We start from the raw sequence: 21,332 nt of genomic DNA, 5'->3' as shown, positions 1-21,332 counted from the left end.
TAACTTGATCTACCTTTACATGCGCTTTAAAATGTTGGTTGTGCTGTACGCATGTTACATTTGTCGCACCAAACAGTTTGCTCTTTACCGCTATTCCCTGTGGTCAAAGAGTTTAATTTTTCTTTACTTTCACACATTCAAAATCATTATTCAAGAAAAAGTTATAGTTTTCATATCCCAGAAATGACAGCGTCACTCCGACGATAGCTTGCTTCCAGTTGTCCTTGGATGAGGTAACTAAATGGAACAGCTATAATTAGCAAATTTACGGTGCACAGGTAGTTCAGTAAACCCAACCCTTATGGTGTCCCAATACTGAAGAATTATTAAATATTTGTCAGATGTGCTACATAACATTTGTCATCAGTGGATTTATACAGTGAGATGTTCAAATGTTCCACTTCTTTAAACATTGAAACGGGATTGTGCCATCTGCTAGAAATGGTTGGGCACTGGTCCAGTTGCCCCAAAACAAAATGAGTCTGAAGTGAATACACTAATGCCTTAAAAAACACACACACAATGATTACTGGCTCACATTAGTGTATTTTTCAATCACAACAATATAATACAAACTACAGACATTTGCCTCGTGAAAAAAATAGATCTCAATAAATAAAGGGAATCATCCCTAAACTTTCAGCTATAACAGACAGCAAGGTCACACTTGCCTGCAGCGACTAACTGGACTGTTTTTTTTTTAGCGTAATAACATCGCACTAGCCTATTCCAACCACCAGAGGGCAGAACTATCAAGGCACGTCACAATGACTCAGGTCTGCATCTGTACATGCATAGGAAATAAAGCCATATTGGCATCACTAATGTAAACTGTTTTACACCCTGTTTATGCCACTCTATAAATAACCCGACTCTCTATGTATTATGCCAGATACTAAAATCAACCATAAGTAAGCATAGCAGCTGTTTTGTATGAAAATGACAATCACAACATTAAAATCAATTTCAGTGATATTTTCAAGTGAGTCAACGTCAAACCTCATCTTGTGGAAGCATTTGAACAGGTTTCCAGTGTGGTCCAGCCCCCAAAGTGCATCTTTTATTGGCCTCGCATATTCTAACAATGTTTTTTTAAACTAATCATGACTTTCAGTTCCTTCAAAGAGGTAATGGCAGACATTTCAACGCCTCACAAAGGGTAAACAGTACCCGGTGGTGACAGAGGCCTGCTGAGCTCAACTGCGGATATCATCGCACAGTGGAAGGAAGACTTTTGAGGCCCTTCTGAATCATACTGACAGACTTTCAGTAGAGGAAGCAGAGTCTGAGGATGCAAAATGCGGACATCACCTTGGCTGAGGTAATAAAACTCTGACCAGGCTGCTGCCCTGTGGCGCGGACAAGTGGGGGAAAAAATAGATGGATGGATGAATGGAAAATTAAATAAGGCCATACTGAATAGTTTATAGCAAAGGCTTGAAAAAAAATCAGTCCTAAGTCTAATCTACAATAACTAGTATGATTTTGTCTAGAAAGTCAAAATGTTTGGGGGATATTTTAATAGCTTAATTTTGAGTATGTTTTGACACTGATGAAATACCTAGTATTCATGAGTTTGAATGTGCTGATGCTGCTGGAAAATCAGCCTGTTTTTATGTTGTCACGCTTCAATTTTCTCAACGTTTCCGACTAAAAATGTTTCAAGGAAGCCTGGAATACACATTGCAGCCACCTTTCCACCATATAGGACTGTGTGTTAGGCTTGAAATGAAACACACCCCTCTTACTGCCTCCCAGGAGAGTTTGGTAATGCCCCCTAAGCATCTTTTGTGGAGAGGATGAATTAGTGCACCTCTTAAGAGCACGCTGCTGCTGCTGCTACCATCTGCACGCAGCATTAACACGTCAATACACGCCCTGCACCCCCCACTTTTAAGACCTACTCAGCAACTGGGAAATATTTGAGTAAATGTGTGTAATGGGAAAAATAAAAGACATAAGTTCAAATTAACAGTCACTTTTACAATCATTAAGTCTGTTTTATGTCAACACAAAGCTGAATCATCATAAAGCTTAACGTTAAGGACACTTAATTGTAGGATGCCACTTTAGTCTCATCTAAATTATGAACCCTATTTAGTATACAGTATATACTGTACATATACATGTATTTTGAAGCTGTGGCTGATTGAAAAACAGTATGAGAGCAATGTGAAATACAAAAGTCACGCATCACAGAGGTGGTGGGTGGGATCTGTGATCTGATTGGTTTAACTGCCCATGCCCACAACAAATTAGTCTCTCATGACCGCCTACTTGCCACAGCTAAAACGAACTTGCCGCTGGCTCTATGTCAATCATTCATTAGTTGCTCCAACAGCTGCATGCAGTCTGTGAGAGCGGTGCAATGGAGCCTTCATGATGCCCCTTTTTTTATTTAAATCTGAACTTTATGTTGCAGCTTATATTGTTTTGGTTTTCCTTCCAAACAGCATGTGTGGCAGCTTCAAGTATGACATCTTTACTTTTGTGTGTTCTCATCCATAGATGAGTCTTGCAAGGCCGCGGTGCACCTCAGCTTGAACTGCTCCATATTCCACCACCTCTCCATCCACTGTGATAATCCCTTTAGGAGAATACGGCTCCAACCTGAGTGCCTGCACCTTGGTGTGCACCATATGTGTGCAACCAGAATCAACGTGCGCGCCCTTCTCCATAGCCAGGAAGAGCTTAAGCAGCGCAGCGCGTGATATCCCCGCCTTCACATAGAAAAGATGTATCACGCCGTCGTCCAGAGTGGCGTCTGGCGCTGCCAGCAGGTCTTCAGCGAGGTGAGACTGGTACACAGCCAGCACCAGGACAAAGTCTTCTTCAGGAACCACCACCCAGTTGCTAGGGGGAGGCACATCCATTGGGGGTAGCAGAGAGTCAGATAAGCCCATCGGGGCTTTGTTGGCATTTCGAGATGGTGTGTGCTCAGTTCTCATGGCCTTGAGGGAGTTGTTGGAGTGACAGGAATTGTGGAGGGAGTTCAGTATGGGGGAGTCTGTGGAGCAGCGCAAAGTGCCGTTACGTGTGGACCTGACCTGCTTGCAGTCCCCCATGGCAGGCAGGTAGGCCAGCTTGCCCTTGTAGATGCGCAGAGAGGCCAGCCTCACCAGTGTGCCAAGTGTGAAACGAGCCGCCCCAGCGTGACGGTACTTCTCACTCTCAATGTCCACGTCGGCCACGAAGCCCCACGCCAGTGACAGGAAGGAAAAGAGGCGAGTGCCGGAGAAGAGGTGGACCGAGACCAGGTCCATGCGGGACACCAAACCTTTACAGAGCAGGAAGCCGCAACTGATCAGGAGCTCCTCAGTGGACACCACCGAGGCACTGCAGGAGGCAAAGTAGGTTAGACGTACATCACAATTTCCTACAGCAGTGATTCCCAAAGTGTGGGCCATGACAGGTCATTAAAAATATCATTTTTGCAAATATAATTTTGAAAATTATTTTATTGTAAAATATTTATTGCATGATTTAAAAATTATATTTATAGGCCTAAGTAATAACCTATTGAGTGTTACTGACCTGTCACAATATTTTAGGAACCTTATACAGTTTATGATTGGAACGTAGCTCTCTGGTTGTCATGCCAGTCTTGAATGCAGTTATGAAATGTATGAGAATTAATTCTGTCTTGTGTGTACACCATAGATTATAGGTTTGGGCTTCTCTTATCCCCCTGCTTTCATTTCAATCCTGAATCTTAATAATAATAATATATTTTATTTGTATTTTAATAAATTATTATTATTATATATTATTATATTACATATAATATGTAATATATCTTTTTATTTTACTATATTATTATTAATAATAATTATAATTATAACATTCGGGCGGCACGGCAGCCATCTCTGTGTGGAGTTTGCATGTTCTCCCCGTGCATGCGTGGGTTTTCTCCGGGTACTCTGGTTTCCTCCCACATTCCAAAAACATGCTAGGTTAATTGGCGACTCCAAATTGTCCATAGGTATGAATGTGAGTGTGAATGGTTGTTTGTTTATATGTGCCCTGTGATTGGCTGGCCACCAGTCCGGGGTGTACCCCGCCTCTCGCCCAAAAGACAGCTGGGATAGGCTCCAGCACCCTCCGCGACCCTCGTGAAAATGAATGAATGTTATAATTCATTCATTCATTCATTCATTTTCTACGGCTTTTTCCTCACAAGGATCTTTAGAAATGGCTTTTCCAGACTGATCTCAATGTGTCATGTTGCAACTCAACTGCATTTTGTGTTCAGTTGTGTTGTCATTGACTAAAACGTAAGAAATCAGGGGGCAGATACTTTGTAGGTGTATTTATGCAGACTGACATGGTGTAATATCACAGATAGACATGATTGAAGCGCTGTTTTCAACTGCTACATTCATTACATCTGACATGGTACAATAAGATTTTAATTCACCTTGTTTTCAGCTGTTTTTATGCCACCATGCACACACATAATTGGAAAATAATCTCAATGACATTCACCCTTCTTCCCATTCATTTATATACAGAAATATGAAATGAACTGAGTGTGCATGTGTATTTGGGGGCATGGTCACAAGTGTCACTAATGCAAGTATAATGAGCAGAACAATTCATAGTGACAAATGAGGACCTGTAATAAACCATCCTCTTCACGCTCATTTATACAAGAGAGAGTGGTGTTGTGCTCCATTGGTCCAGACAATTATTAAAATTTTCAAGGGCAAATTTAGCTTTTGTAGCACTCTTGGAAATCATTCTTCCTGTTTCCATTTTTGCACCTGCTGTTGCTAACCAGTCAGTGTGACCTGATTTGTTGTGACAAAGCATGCTGTTGATTTGCTGGCTTAAAAGGACCAAACCCATCAAGTGATTGGGAGCAGAGAAAATGAACTAGAACCCTCAAGTAGGTCCCAAAGGAATTAATAGATTAAAAGGAGAGCCAATCACAGAAGAGCATTAATCAAGGGTAACCACAACAACCTGATAACAATTCATTTTTAAAGGCAGATCAATTCAAAGTTCCGAGTTGCAAAGAAAGAAAATCTACATATTTTGGTAAATCAGTGAAAGGCAAGATGCTTTGCATTTTTCCTCACTAAATAATGAATGTAAGAAGAAATGTTTTTCAAAAGCAACAACACCGGTCTCTTGGGATTAAACCCAAGTTAATAATTAAGATCCCAAAATAAATTAGACAAAAAATTTAAAAAACATGAACATAATATTTTTTGGGGGGCGAGCAGGGGCTTTGAAAGTGGGTCAAGGCTGTTGTCTGTGAGAGTTAACCTGATTGTTTTGGCCCAACATGACTGAGGGGAGAGAGCATCTTGATGGAGTCATGAAGGCTGCAGTGAGGATGATGCTCACTCTCTTCCTTGTGTGTAGCATGTTGTGGACTGGGGAGGTGATTTCAGACATGGCCGGCCAGTGAGATAACAAAGACAATCCCAAGTGGAGAGACAGAGACAAGACTAGACGGTCATGATATCGCTCTGTCTCGCACACACAAAGAAGAGGGCGGACTGAGTATCATATTCAAATAGCCTCAATTGGCTGTTGTCTTCTGTTATTGTCTGCTAGAAAAGCCATCATGTCATTTGTCATTAGTTTCCATTGATGCCTGATATTTTATCTTTTCATAGTAATATACCACTCATACCAGTTGACGTGGAATCTGTAAAACTGTTTATAATTGAGTACATTTTTTTCTTGGCTTTTCAACACGGCGACAGCATCCGCTAGCATGCACATGGAAGTTCTGCTTTGATTTAAAACCTCCCTCAGCAGACCTGTGCGCTGTTCACTGTATTGCATAACAGCAGATCCATTCTAGCTGGTGCTCATTTGAACTGCAGCATGCGGCCTCAGTGAACCCTCTATTCATCTGGGAATAATCCCGTGTGTGTGTGTTGTCTGCCTGTCTGTGGACAGCTTCTGGATACTGCGGCAGTGTCAGTAATACCGGGTCCGTCTTCTATTGTTACTGCTACTCATTTTCATTTTAGAAGTTGACTGGCAGACAACTGGCGGCACGGCGGTCTAGTGGTTAGTGCGCAGACCTCACAGCTAGGAGACCAGCGTTCAATTCCACCCTCTGCCATCTCTGTGTGGAGTTTGCATGTTTTCCCCCTGCATGCATGGGTTTTCTCCGGGTACTCAGGTTTCCTCCCACATTCCAAAAACATGCTAGGTTAATTGGCCACTCCAAATTGTCCATAGGTATGAATGTGAGTGTGAATGGTTGTTTGTCTATATGTGCCCTGTGATTGGCTGGCGACCAGTCCAGGGTGTACCCCGCCTCTCGCCCGAAGACAGCTGGGATAGGCTTCAGCACCCCCCGCGACCCTCGTGAGGAAAAAGCGGTAGAAAATGAATGAATGAATGAATGAATGGCAGGCAACTGAAGTAATCCTAAATAATAGCATGCAGGACAACATGGTGGCACCTCAGTTTTGCAACACCCCAGTTTCCCATGAGACTTTTTTGTTTGGTTCTTGGTCAGTTATCATACAATATTATGCCTATCAACCTTTACCCTTTGGTATACTGAATCTTATGGTATTAATAAAGATGTGGACTGACTTGTTAATTCAGCCAGGCCACTTGGAATGGGAATAATCACAAATACGAAGGTTACACTGTAAAAAGAGTTGGCATCTAATGAGTGACTGGAGCATTTCTACTAATGTCCTACTGTGAAGTTAGGTGTCTTCCACTAAATTTGTAATCAATCGCTTCTCCTTCTTAAACATTGCATGCAGGAGAGTGAAGATTTGTCACACCATGCATCCACGCTGTGGGGACTTTACAGTTACTCATCTAAGCTAAGTATCACGTTTTATGTATTTATTTTTTTAATTTTAATTCCCAAATTCACAATGTTTGACAGTCTTCATTTTGGAACTGTCAATTTAAACTACACTTATTACATATTGATGCTCTATGATGTATTAATTTCCATCACAGCGGTCTGATAAACTGCAATTGGCTGAAACTACATCTCATATAAATAGACTGAAACCAGGTTCTTACACTGTGTGTACATAGCACACTAATGTGTGGTATAAATGAACATGTTACCCAACTGGTTAAACTGGCGTCCTACAACCAAGGTTAGCCAAGGTGACATAATTATACAGTGAGTGAGGTGATGCGTGTAGTGGCTTGTCCTTTGCCCACGACGACAGTTTCCAAGTGCAAACTCAAGAAAAATATGTTGTTTTGACTGTTTGTTTGCACACCAACAAGGCTTTGATGTCTGAAAATGCAAACCAATGGCAAGTTTGTGCAAAATATTGCACATGAACAATGGAGGATATATCTGTAAAATGTAGGCATGTACAAATACGTCACAACAACAGCAACCATGGTGGACCACATGGCGACTAGTTATTGTATTTTTGACAGTATATTGTGTTTATGTGTGGCTCACCCCGAGTAGTGATGTATAGTTATTGTATTTTTGACAGTATATTGTGTTTATGTGTGGCTCACCCCGAGTAGTGATGTATAGATGTAGCTAAGGCATTTCCTGAACCACCAGGAAGTATACCAAGTGGTGTCCTGATCGCGTCCTCCCAGTCTGATCTGTCCAGGAGACCATTAATCACCTAACACACACAAAAAAATGTGTAGTATAATGGACGGTGTCAAAAATAAATTTGGAAATTTTGGATTATTTTCTCTTTACCTCAAACAGAAGACCGTCTCCTGACAAGATGACGACAGCACCCCACTGTGACAGGTCGGCCTCTCTGACCAGCTCACGGGCGTGGTTCTGATGCTCTGCAAAAACACATGTGTATAAGTAACACTCCGTATGACATCTCTCCATAAGCAGCTCACTCATGTCAACTACATATCTCCCATATAAATTGTCAATGTCCCCAAAATGGCATCATGTTAGTGCTGTAAGTCCTTTGTTCAGTGATTCTCTATGCCGTTTAATCCTCATTAGGGTCACTGGGGTATGCTGGAGTCTATCCCAGCTGCATTTGGGAGAGAGGTGGGGTACACCCTGGAAACTCCCCCTACCTTCCAAAGAACATGCAAGTTAGGTTAATTGGAGACTAAGTTGTCCACAGGTATGAATGTGGGTGTGAATGGTTGTTTGAATCATCTGCGAAGTGGTTTGGGGTTTCTGGGGTCCCGCTCTGCTTGCTCTTGTTGAGTCGTGATTGAGGTTTAGCTAAACCACTTGACCTTTTAAGTGATGTAAAGTATGTTTCAGTGCAGAGGTGCTAATGGTACACCATTCATTCAGGCAGCTCCAGATGACTGTGCACTCTTAGTAGCTGCAGCACTCCTCCATATCAACAACGTTGTGGTGTTGAGTCTCAACACGGCACAAAACATTCTGACAGGGGAGACTCCTGCACACATAATTACTTTTTTATTAATACAGACACTCGCAGTGTTGCATATTCTTGGTTGGGACAAAACATGTAGATGATACATCCATCTTCTATGCTGGTTATCCTCCTTAGGGTGATGGGGGCATGCTGGAGCCTAAAGGCATCCTTAAATACCTTTAAAAAGATATGTCTAAATATGAAAAACAACAACCTACAGTATTGACAGTATATACTATATTGAGGGTTGAATATTGCTGGACCAGCCAGGACAGCTGTCATGTTGTGTTAGCACTAGTACCAGTACCAATGTTACCATACATTTTGACAACATTTGATTGTATTCATTGTTCACAAAGACATATTATACTCGGTTGGTATCCTGGAAGGCAAATATTTCCATCAATATGCCTTACTTTGCTTTACACATTTATTGGTTTTGTTTTGGCAGTGAATATAAATAATAAATCAACAAGACGCTGGATGTAAAACCTTGCTTTTTAATCATTTATAGAGAGTGCTTTTATTGTTTTTTTTTTACTGCTGCAGGAAAAGAATGTCAAATTCTAGCTGAAGGACTGAGCATAGACACAGAATGTATTACCTGTGTGAATGAAGATGATAGTGTTGCATTGCATGTAATGTCCTACAAGCTTTCTTTTTCTCTGTGTTCTAGTGCCATCCCAACTCACCTGTGATGAGAATTGTGTGCGGGACCCCGGCCTCATTGAGCATCCGCTGGATGTGGTTATTGTAGAGTGCGAGTGCCTGTCCTTTCCCGCTCTGTGGATTCACCAGAAGCATCATGCGATATGGACGAGTCAACTCGCTCATTTGCAACCCTACGAGGACAATGTATGACAGAAAGAGACAAACAAGACATGAGGTATGGTCTTTACGGTCTTTAAGTATACAGGGGTACATGTTTATGTCCGTGCCTCTCAGACTGGCTGACTGATGTCGACGTAACTGAAAGGAGCCATTGCTTGCACATCTACATGTGACTGTCACTAGAGACTTAAGAGCTTCCGATGGCTAACAATCTAAAAAAAAAAAAGAAATGCATTTATTTTGATAGTTGCTGCGGTGACCAATCCAGGGTGTATTTTATGTCGACAAAAGCGGTCGACCATGACTGTTGACATTAGAAAGCACTTTTTAGTAACAACACACCGGACTAAATGTGTTTTGACATGACTGACGTAAGTGGGTTCCACTGTTGTAATTCTTACTGTATTACCTATTATAAACAATATCACAGCATACTAAGTGTTAAATTTGCATTCCATGGTAAACTGTGACAGTAATGTCTATTCTAAACACAAAAATTGTTTATTGGTGTCTAAATCCTTTAATATTCTTATCTTCAATTGCATATTTTGGAAATGTACAACACATAACTAAACAGTAATATCAACACTAAAGCTAATGCTAACAGAACATAAGAGAAATCCTGGCTGGTCATCTCTAAAGTAGATGATCTGTGGTTGCTATGGCAATGACAGACAGAAATCAATAGCTCAGGTTAATTCCAGGGTGAAATGACAATGCATATTGTTCCTTTTAACACGTCAAATAAATCCTACAATGTGCATGGGGTGACTGTTGATGTGGTGCAAATATGTTAAGGATCAAACTTTCAGAAGATTACAAAGATTTTACAAACACCAAATCCAAATCTTTTTAAACACACTGACGGATTAGCTGCTTTGGGAAGTGCAGCATGACGCCAAAGGGGGGGGCGTAGGTGAAGTCGAAGCTGGATTTGGCCATCTGTCCCAAAACAGAGGACAAACTAAAGGTCATTGATGCTGGAGAAAGCTAGCTCATACCTAATTGACAGCTACTTACACACACACACACACACACACAGGTCTCATCTCTCTTCTGAACCAACTATCCTTTCACATTATGAAGCTTGATTGATGTGGAAAGAGCTTATCTGGTTTGATTGACAGCTTTGTAGCTAAATATCCAGACAAAATGTAACAAGAATTTCAAACATACAGACCTCTGCCAAAGTTTTAATCGCTCTTCTATCCTCTAATCTAGCTCTATCTACGTACCTATCTTACTGGCTAAAATTAGGTACAACTAATTACAAAACAACCTGATAAGATTTGATAGATACAAGTGTGCATGTGCACAGTTGTGATCAAAAGTTTACATACACTTTTTGTAAACATGGTGGTAGTATTATGTGGTCCATTGCGGCCAATGCAACTGGTGCTTTACACAAAGTTGATGGGATAATGAAAACCTAAAATCAGGTTGGGTCTTGGTTGTAGTTGGGTTTTCCAGCAGGACAAATTGCCTTGGCTTTTCTCCCGGCTTGCCCGAGAAGAAGTTTGAGGCATTGGCACAAACTGGTTTTTGTTTGAGTGAATCTGTTCCATTACTGGTGTCTTCTTCGATGTTGGATGTGCTGAAAGTCTTTTGGAACTTCTCAAGTTTCCCAAGAGCAAGTTTGGTTTCTTTAATGAAGATCCAGAGATTTCAGAGTTAGGTTAAGATGGTCAGTGATTTGTATTTTCGTCAGCTAAAGGATTAAATTGTGCTGAAATTGTGTGTTGGACAAATGTATGGGCTATGACGCCACACATTAAGAGCTCGGTATTTTGGTAGAGCGCTGCCGTTTTCTACGTTCCTAATGAGCTAGTTGACTTGCCTGTGGTTGTTTTCCCTTGCAGTTCTCTCAGAAGTGTTTTGTTTTATTCCCACACTTGTGAACATCTTCACCACTACTGTAGGACGACAGTTATTTTATTTTGGTCTACACCGTATCAGGTGAGCCTTCAAAACTTCTGATCCATGTGGATTTGACTGATGAGAGACTCCCCATCTTTCTTCCATCTGTAACTCTGCACCTACTGAACACGGGCAGACAAGTTTGGTGGAGGTTGGACTTGCCCTTTCTTATGCTGCCAGCGCTGCCAGTCATCGTCTGCAGGACGAAAATTTGGCTGTACTTATGCTCCAGTTTGCTTTTAATTTCTTGGATGGTTCTGAACCTTTGGTCTTAGCTCCCTCATCTGATCCTGATGTTCCCACATTTCCCACGCTGTCTCTCAAGTATGTCCAGGTGAGCTTTAAAGCCATCTTGATTGAGGATAGCTGTTGAGCCATGGTGCAGCCCTTTTCAGCCATCCTGATTGCAGATATAAAACTTTATCTTTCCAAGAGGTGTGCCTGGGGAAAAAAACCTTGACTTGAGTTCTTCCATTTCATTTTCCAAGTGTTCTATGAGCGCTATGGTTTCCTGCCCATCAGCTGACTCAGCTTTGAGGAGTACGGTTTTTAATATAATAACTGTCTTTTGCTTCCTTTACATTATAATGGTCCCTAAAGAGTCCAGCAATCTCTGTCCGGAACTCACTTTCCATCGTCTTGTCTGCTTCTTAGACAGTAAGATTAACTCTGAACTCTGAAGGAGCCTTTCGCAGTGGCCCACTGCTTCATGAGTGCCGAAGGTGGAGCCTCCATTTTTTGTTTGTTTCTCTCTGCTTTTTCCTGATTTCGGAGTCGCCACCCATTTTAATAACTCTTAAATCGTCTGCAGCTTGGCTGTGAACAGCCTGAACTTGCAAAGGCCGAAAAGATCGCATAGGATGCTTTATCAGTTCAACTCCAGTAGATTTTTTTCTTTAGTTTTATTTCACACAGTCATGTGAACCTTATTTTTAACAATCTATTCTCGACCAAGCCAAATGTAATTATTTAGCACACATCTCACACACACATGAAATAATTTTTTTATTCTGTCCAAGAGTAACCGGCATACAGTGATAAATTACAGCAGATTAGTGAGCTCATGATTCAGCAGGCGAGACAGTCAAAAGCGCTGAAGGTCCTGACCTCGCTGCCAAGGACGACCTTGTTGGCCAAATTCAAATCCCGTACACTTCCTGTGTGCCATTCCTCCCTTCCCAAAAGCATTCTGGAGGGATTTATCTACTGTATCTCCTCGCCTCTGCCTGCTCCCCCAGTTTCCTCCTCCATCATTAACTGCAGCGGCACAGAGCCCAAGTGTGACACATGTTGTATATTTATGTACCCATCATGCACTTCAGAAGAGGACTGGTGGGTTCATGACAGCACATAATGGGTTCTAGTTTGTTTGTATGGGAATGGGTGTAACTCTGATGTGATGTGCAGTTTGTTAACTGAAATATGATTCATCTTGTGAAACCCAAGTTTGGACTCAGTGATAAGGCATTCATTGTGGAGGCCAACTATCACCATTGTCTCGTCAAGTAAACACAACAAAAAAACTATTGTGTCTCTACCTCTCAGGTAAGCTTGTGTTGTGATGTGTGGATGTGTGATTATGGATGTCTTCTTGGCTCCCTCCAAACTAAGACCATGGGAACTGGCCCAGATCTTAATGGGAGTAATCACTACTGAGGTACCCACCATAGCATTTCCTACGGCCTAATTGAAATGGGGGGAAAACCCAAGAGCCGGAAAAATGTCCTTATAATAGCTATCTGGCCTTAGTGTGGGAGTCTGAGAATAGACACTTTTAGACTCACAATGTTCAGCAATGTGTCAACTTAGTTACTACTGTAACAGTACGTTCTTTCATGCACACAGTATGACATTAAAGATTTAGGCAGAAACGGTAGACAGCATAATTGATATATACAGTGTACATAATCAAAACCTGCAAGTGTTTTTTGTACCTACCAACAGGCTTGGATCTTGTTTTGTGGCAATGAGTCTTCTAAAGTCTGACAAACACCCATTAGGAGGGAATCCAGTTTCCACATTGAAAAGGATTAACGGATTAACACGCAATTCGACCTAGTGTGTAGTGTGAATCTCTCCCTTCTGCAATATGACAAATAGACCCAACTGCAATCTGCTAGAAACTAAGCAGTGCGGCTTGTGTGTCTGATTCTAGCTGGCTATGCTCACTTTCTGCACAAACATCCTTTTAAGCAGCCACTGTTTCACGCAACTTCCTCTGTGGAGTTTGCATGTTCTCCCCGTGCATGCGTGGGTTTTGTCTGGGTACTCCGGTTTCCTCCCACATTCCAAAAACATGCTAGGTTAATTGTCCATAGGTATGAATGTGAGTGTGAATAGTTGTTTGTCTATATGTGCCCTGTGATTGGCTGGCCACCAGTCCAGGGTGTACCCCGCCTCTTGCCCGAAGACAGCTGGGATAGGCTTCAGCACCCCCACGCCCCTCGTGAGAACAAGCGGTAGAAAATGAATGAATTAATGTTTCACGCAACTTGTCACCAAAAACATCTTTTAGTCCTTTCTCAGCAGACCAGGTCTAATATGACAAAGATAATATGCCTGGTACCACTAATAATACATTTGTTATTTGTTTAAACTAATATGATAAAAAGATTTGTTGTAACATACTGTTATATGTTCAAAAATTGTTTTTATCGACCATTCTCCTTGTGCCTCAATGTCCAAGCAATGGCTAACTTCAGTTTCAATGACGTTGAACGGCCTATGTCGTCAGTCAGCCAATCCGAGTGGCGTCACCGTAAATGGCTTCCACTGTACTCCCATTCCTGAACATTCACAAACCCCTTAGAAGCCATAGACATACATGATGCTCACACTTTTCCATAATATTGCATGTAAAGTAAGTGGTGGCTTTGTGAGTACATAATCAGAGACCACAAAGGGTGTGGATGGAGGAGGACAAGGAAGTGGAGGAGGAGGTGCTGGTGGTTAGCTAGCTGCAGCTCTATTTTAGGAGAGGGCTGAGAGTCGACGACGGAGATGAAAATGCTATAGCGCTGTGTGTAGATGTTAGTATAGTACCACAGGCTTTGCTCTGAGGAGATGTCACTGAACAAACAAGACAGAAAGCGTATAAGAGAAGATGTCAGAGTAAACATAATCTGCAAGTCTGAACAACTACTTTAACATTCAGTGTCATCAATTTGAATATGCATCAGACCAAATCCCAAGTCTACTTATCGTTGTCAATAAAAAGATGAAGTGATTGCAGACAGAAAGAGATGAAAGGCAACACGTGTAGGAAATGAACTTCCTCATACCTTTAAACCACAAAGACGAACAACAGTGGTAAATCAGCTTCTCTTTCAATGGCTCAAATGCTCCACTGATTGTCACTAATTCATACGCATTCTTGCCACACCGAGAGCCTGAATCACTCCCGCAAACACACCCCTCAAACTTAGATGTAGGTATTTTTAAAGTGCTCTAAAAGCTGATTTGGGCCCAAGTTGTTTTATGCGAGTTTATTTCTAGTCAACATCAGGCCTGATAGGGTTTCAGTCCTCTTTCTGTTCACACTAGTTCTTCATACAGCCTTTTAATACTTTCTATACTTCAGCGTTTATTTTGTCCATCCAACCGTTTTCCATGCTGCTCATCCTCATTAGGGTGCTGGAGCCTATCCCAGCTGACTTCAGGCGAGAGGCAGGGTACACCCTTGACTGGTTGCCAGCCAATCGCAGGGCACATATACATAATTGTGTGTATTATTGAAGGAATTTCTCCACCTTGACAGAAATGAGACATTTTTCTTGGAAGCAGTGAGACCGTCAGTAACAGAGTAGACAAAGTTGTGTAAGTAACTCAGCCTTGACATTCATTCATTCATTTTCTACCGCTTTTCCTCACAAGGGTTGCGGGGGGTGCTGGAGCCTATCCCAGCTGTCTTTGGGCGAGAGGCGGGGTACACCCTGGACTGGTTGCCAGCCAATCGCAGGGCACATATACATAATTTTGTGTATTATTGAAGGAATTTCTCCACCTTGACAGAAATGAGACATTTTTCTTGGAAGCAGTGAGACTGTCAGTAACAGAGTACACAAAGTTGTGTAAGTAACTCAGCCTTGACATGGATCATAAATTATTTTTTTCATTTATTGTAATTAAAAGACAAAACACTAAATGTGGAAATCCAATTTATCCAGACACCCAAACATTCATTCATTTTCTACCGCTTTTTCCTCACGAGGGTCGCAGGGAGTGCTGGAGCCTATCCCAGCTGTCTTTTGGGCGAGAGGCGGGGTACACCCTGGACTGGTCACCAGCCAATCACATGGCACATATAGACAAACAACCATTCACACTCACATTCATACCTACAGTGAAGAAAATAAGTATTTGAACACCCTGCTATTTTGCTATTTCTCCCACTTAGAAATCATGGAGGGGTCTGAAATTTTCATCGTAGGTGCATGTCCACTGTGAGAGAGATAAACTAAAAAGAAAAATCCAGAAATCACAATGCATGATTTTTTAACAATTTATTTGTGTGATACAGCTGCAAATAAGTATTTGAACACCTGAGAAAATGAATGTTAATATTTGGTACAGTAGCCTTTGTTTGCTATTACAGAGGTCAAACGTTTCCTGTAGTTTTTCACCAGGTTTGCACACACTGCAGGAGGGATCTTGGCCCACTCCTCCACACAGATCTTCTCTAGATCAGTCAGGTTTCTGGGCTGTCGCTGAGAAACACGGAGTTTGAGCTCCCTCCAAAGATTTTCGATTGGGTTCAGGTCTGGAGACTGGCTGGGCCATGCTAGAACCTTGATATGCTTCTTACGGAGCCACTCCTTGGTTTTCCTGGCTGTGTGCTTCGGGTCGTTGTCGTGTTGGAAGACCCAGCCACGACCCATCTTCAATGCTCTGACAGAGGGAAGGAGGTTGTTCCCCAAAATCTCACAATACACGGCCCCAGTCATCCTCTCTTTAATGCAGTGCACTCGTCCTGTCCCATGTGCAGAAAAACACCCCCAAAGCATGATGCTACCACCCCCATGCTTCACAGTAGGGATGGTGTTCTTCGGATTGTACTCTTCATTCTTCTTCCTCCAAACACGCTTATTGGAATTATGACCAAAAAGTTCTATTTTGGTCTCATCTGACCATAAAACTTTCTCCCATGACTCCTCTGTATCATCCAAATGGTCATATGCAAACTTAAGACGGGCCTTGACATGTGCTGGTTTAAGCAGGGGAACCTTTCGTGCCATGCATGATTTCACATCATGACGTCTTAGTGTATTACCTACAGTAACCTTGGAAACGGTGGTCCCAGCTCTTTTCAGGTCATTGACCAAGTCCTGTCGTGTAGTTCTGGGCTGATTCCTCACCTTTCTTAGAATCATTGAGACCCCACGAGGTGATATCTTGCATGGGGCTCCACTCCGATTGAGATTGACCGTCATGTTTAGCTTCTTCCATTTTCTAATGATAGCTCCAACAGTGGACCTTTTTTCACCAAGCTGCTTGGTAATTGCTTCGTAGCCCTTTCCAGCCTTGTGGAGGTGTACAATTTTGTCTCTGGTGTCTTTGGACAGCTCTTTGGTCTTCGCCATGTTACAAGTTAAAGTCTTACTGATTGTATGGGGTGGACAGGTGTCTTTATGCAGCTAACGACCTCAAACAGGTGCATCTGATTCAGGATGATACATGGAGTGCAGGTGGACTTCTAATGGGCAGACTAACAGGTCTTTCAGGGTCAGAATTCTAGATGATACACAGGTGTTCAAATACTTATTTGCAGCTGTATCACACAAATAAATTGTTAAAAAATCATGCATTGTGATTTCTGGATTTTTCTTTTTAGTTTATCTCTCTCACAGTGGACATGCACCTACGATGAAAATTTCAGACCCCTCCATGATTTCTAAGTGGGAGAAATAGCAAAATAGCAGGGTGTTCAAATACTTATTTTCTTCACTGTATGTACAATTTGGAGTCGCCAATTAACCTAGCATGTTTTTGAAATGTGGGAGGAAACCGGAGAAAACCCACACATGCACGGGGAGTGGAAACTCCACACAGAGATGGCCGAGACAGGAATTGAACTCTAGTCTCCTAGCTGTGAGGTCTGCGTGCTAACCACTAGATCACCGTGCCGCCCACACCCAAACATATTAACTAAAAATATATTTTATGGAAAATAATTAGTTTTACATGCAGAAAACAATGTGAAATAATTCTAAATGACGAATTGCTCAAACTTACTGTTGATACTGACTTCCCATACATACTGGCAAGATCAAATTCAATAGTGTTTCACATCTTTATCAAAGTGCTGGGACTTGTAATTTAATGTTGGCCCCGTGGCGGCTTATTTAGCTGTGGCACTCAATAAAATATGCACAGTGACAGCGAGTCAGCAGTGCGTAGGGTGCTTGATTTTTCGTAACGACACAGTACAGGACAAACAGACTGGTTTGGTACGTGTTACAAAAACTGAGGCAACATCTTGGTGGAATGTTTGGATGAAAACTGAATCACGGGAAAACCCAAGTTTGGCTGTAGTAGCAATGATTTAACTAATGCAGGCCTGGAATTTAGGACCTTTCATTGTTTCTCACTAAAAAAGGGATATCTCTGTTGCGTCAGCGAAAAAGTAATGTTATTTACTTTATTACTGGACATTGGTACCATTTCTGTTTCAAAAATTCAAGTTTTAGTTTATAAAGTGTGATCAGTGTCTGCTGGTGGAACAAAGAATGACCTCTGACACAAAAAAAGACAGTCATCCTCCGAAGTATCGAATCCCATTAGCTTATATTACAGTCATTGTAATTCATAGCCTTTTGCTTAGCAGAGCTCAAGTGATTCATTTGATCAGTAACCTCTTGGGCCAGCTGCCATGCCTGGCCCATAATAATGATAATGCTGTCCACAACACAACTGAATCCCTCTATTGGCAAAATAGGATCAATAGTGTTGAGACAAAGCAGAAGCGACAGCAGCTGCTCAGTCAAGTATGTTTAAAAGGAATGACATGTATGGAAATGGATACAACACAAAGATATCAGTGTTAAATTCATGTCTCCCAAGTATCCAGCCAGCCCTTCTCAGTCTCATTCTGCAAAAGTGGGTGTAGCACATGACTTGACAACAAAGCCAGTGAAAGGCTTGGAAGAATCTTACGTTTCCCAGGGTGGAAAACCTGTCTGATCGCTGCAGTTTCATGTTTAGCAGCACACAGTAACACGTCTCCAAGACTGCTGTTTTCTCCTCTGACAATGCCAGGCTGTATTAAGTTGCAATGTGCAAAATAGATTTGTCCAACCTGGGAGATGCTATGTGGGTCACAGTGTGCCACAGTGTGATACATTGTATATAATACATTGTATGTTTTCATACAACTTAGTAGAGACACATAAGGGGATGGCTTATGTTTGGCAATAACATATAATCACACAGAGGTTAAATGTACTTGTTAGCATGACAAGAATTTAAACTACTCTAATTACCTCCTGTTTCCCTAACCCAAGGTTGAGAAACCCTGTACTAGAAGACAAACAGAGAGGCAAAGAAGCAGAAGTTACAGAGGACTACTTTCCTAAAAAAAAGTCACAATATATCACTTGGATATTTTGTTTATTATCGTGGGCACATACGCAGTCTAGTTGGAGGACATACCTCCCACTTTAGACTTTTTATCTTGAGCACACAGTAAACACAGATTACCTATAGTTGAAAGACATGTCTCCATTCTTGTGAGGAGAAGCTGTGGTTGCTAAGTTTGATCGACAAGCCCAACACAAAACAGTCAATATGGAAGGGAGTAAAAGATATAATCGAAAGCTACATAATAGGATGTGTATATGTGCCCTGCGATTGGCTGTCGACCAGTCCAAGTTGTACCCTGCCTCTCGCCCAAACCCGTGACCCAAGTGAGGATAAGCGGCATTGAACATAAATGGATAAATATAAGGGAATGCCAGCGACTTCTTCTGGCCTTTTAGCATTATTCAAACAGCTGATAGGGCAGTATATGCATCCCAATCACTGGCAGGAATAACACCACACCTGCCATCATAAAGGTCAACAACAGGCAAATTAAGGTTGCATTGTTGACCTCAAAGTAACAAACGTTTACATCATTGAGCATCTTATATAACTCAAGGCACTTAAGTGCCAACTACATCAAGTTAAAAGCAGGACCAGAGGAAGCCAAGTACTCGATGTCGATGACATTAAAGAACTGGACAAAGACAACAAGAAATTAAAGACAACTCAAAGACTTAAGTCTAGTATCCTAAATGTTTTATTTAATTGTTTTATTGAAAGTTTTACAAATTGAAATGTATGCCTCTTTATTATTAACAATTTATTCCTAATTGATCATTTTTCACATTTTACTTTTTAGCCTTTCAGCCTCTCACTACTTTTAACTTCATTTTTTAACACCATTCTTTCCTTCCATACAGGAAGTGTCAAAATAATGCAAATGACAAATGTGAAATATTATAAAGTGTCAACAAGTCAAAGTTATGGTGTGAATGAATTATCATTAATAGACAATATGAGTAGGATTAACTCTAAAATCTGCTTCTTCCTACTCCTTATCAGACAAATGTAAGCATGTGACATGTAACTTGTTACTCATGTTGGACACAAAAGCATACATACCATACCATACCATACCATACCATACCATACCATACCATACCATGTTTCACTATAATGACATAAAATGTCAAATTTTAAGTCAAAAATGTCATTTTTGTCAACAGGATTTTTGTGTTACACAGGGATGTCACTAAGGTTGAAAGACAGAGGGGATTACATAGGCTTTATCAATTCATTCATTATTTCAAAGGACTTTATCAGGACTGTTATCTGGTTATCCTCATTCATCTGCCTTCTCTCATAAGTCTTCAAGGTATATTTTACTCAAAAAATAAATATTTTTTAAAACAGAAATAGTTATGTCCATGGTGTTGCCGTTCTAGGCAAATTTAAAGAGATTGAAATTCTAAAATGATTTTTCTCTGGCAAAATTCACCTATATTAAATGAACACAGCCCAAATTGGCCTGAAAATACAAACCTGAATGTTATCCCTATGATTTCTTAAATATTAATCACCATCACGTACGGAATACTGACAACACAACACTACTGTAATGTAATACATGCCAGCTATTTTACACATCACCCTTACCGTCTCCAATGTTCTGCTGCCGGCTGCAACGTTCCCGCACCGTCCGAGCCCACTTCTCCGCTTCCTCCAGGTTGGCTCGCGGGTCCTGGAACTCGGAGATCCGGAAACAATGCTCCACTCTCTGCCGTGAAAGCCCGGAGCTCATCCAGCGCCGCTTAAGTGGGTAGAAATAGACCTCCAGGTATGCTGTCCGGTGCGAGTTGTCATCTTCCCGGTAAGCCCGCGAGCCGATGCAGTCCTTCAGTAGGAGCACTCTTTGTCGGCCCACATGTATTGCGCTGAGCCGCTGGACGATGAACTCCCTGTCAGTCAGGCTCACGGCACACCTGACTTTTCGGTTACCTGTGGCCGTGAATTCCCCGTACAGCGTGTTCATTGGTTCGGCTGTCTTCATGTCTGTCAGTCACTAGTGGTAAATGTCGAAGCAGTCCTTGCATGAGTACTCGGCCCTTTGGTCTTATTTATTCTTAAAAAGGAAAACTTGTCATAAAGGGAACATTCGTCACAAAAAAGTCAACACTGCCACCATGAGGTACAGCATGTGAGCGCACACAATGATGCAAGCCAATAATGTCCATCCTGACCTGGAGACAGGGGTCCGGGAGTAGCTAGTAGCGGAAACAGTCACATTGCTACCCGCTTTAGGGCCGAGAAGCGCGCGGAGACTTCTGGATATCTGACAGGCGCTGCCGGTCAGACTGCTGTCAATGCTAATAGGGGGAGAAAGTGTTATATCCGTTTGTTCCACAAAATAAGAGTATCGTAGCTTTTTATCTCTGATCACGAATTTGTTCCAAGTCATATGATTTAAACATTTAAAACTTGAATTTCACTAAAGAGTAGGTCCAAGAACAATTATTTATTTAATATGAAAAAGCAATGGAGAGACCTATTGTGCTTTTATTTTAAGGGCTGAAAACATTTGTAGGTGGTGCTGTGGGTGGTTCGTGTGACTTTAGGGTGTATACTCAGAAGCAAGTTTAGTGGCTATATCACCGTGATAGCTAGGCCCTGACCACATTTTATATTTTTATATTGTTTTGGCACGTTGAAATAAAGTCTCATCCACACTGT

The 21,332-nt window shown here is 41.6% G+C and overlaps 1 protein-coding gene across 1 annotated transcript; it reads right to left on the bottom strand.

Moving 5' to 3' along the window:
* Nucleotides 1–532: 532 nt before the first annotated feature.
* LOC131133557 (sphingosine kinase 1) lies at nucleotides 533–20,914 on the bottom strand. The gene is made up of 5 exons (XM_078793373.1): nucleotides 20,259–20,914; nucleotides 9,029–9,178; nucleotides 7,676–7,770; nucleotides 7,480–7,595; nucleotides 533–3,336 (listed from the first exon to the last, which is right to left on the bottom strand). Exons 1-5 carry the CDS (start codon nucleotides 20,650–20,652, stop codon nucleotides 2,499–2,501), a joined length of 1,593 nt encoding a protein of 530 aa, XP_078649499.1. The 5' UTR covers nucleotides 20,653–20,914; the 3' UTR covers nucleotides 533–2,498.
* Nucleotides 20,915–21,332: the final 418 nt, after the last annotated feature.

Source organism: Doryrhamphus excisus, linkage group LG9, assembly GCF_037039965.1.
Source record: "Doryrhamphus excisus strain RoL-2023G ecotype Guam linkage group LG9, RoL_Dexc_Guam_v1.1, whole genome shotgun sequence".
Taxonomy (NCBI): Eukaryota; Metazoa; Chordata; class Actinopteri; order Syngnathiformes; family Syngnathidae; genus Doryrhamphus; species Doryrhamphus excisus.
The sequence above is the reverse complement of the archived record's forward strand: the minus strand, read 5'-3'. Positions and strand labels throughout refer to the sequence as shown.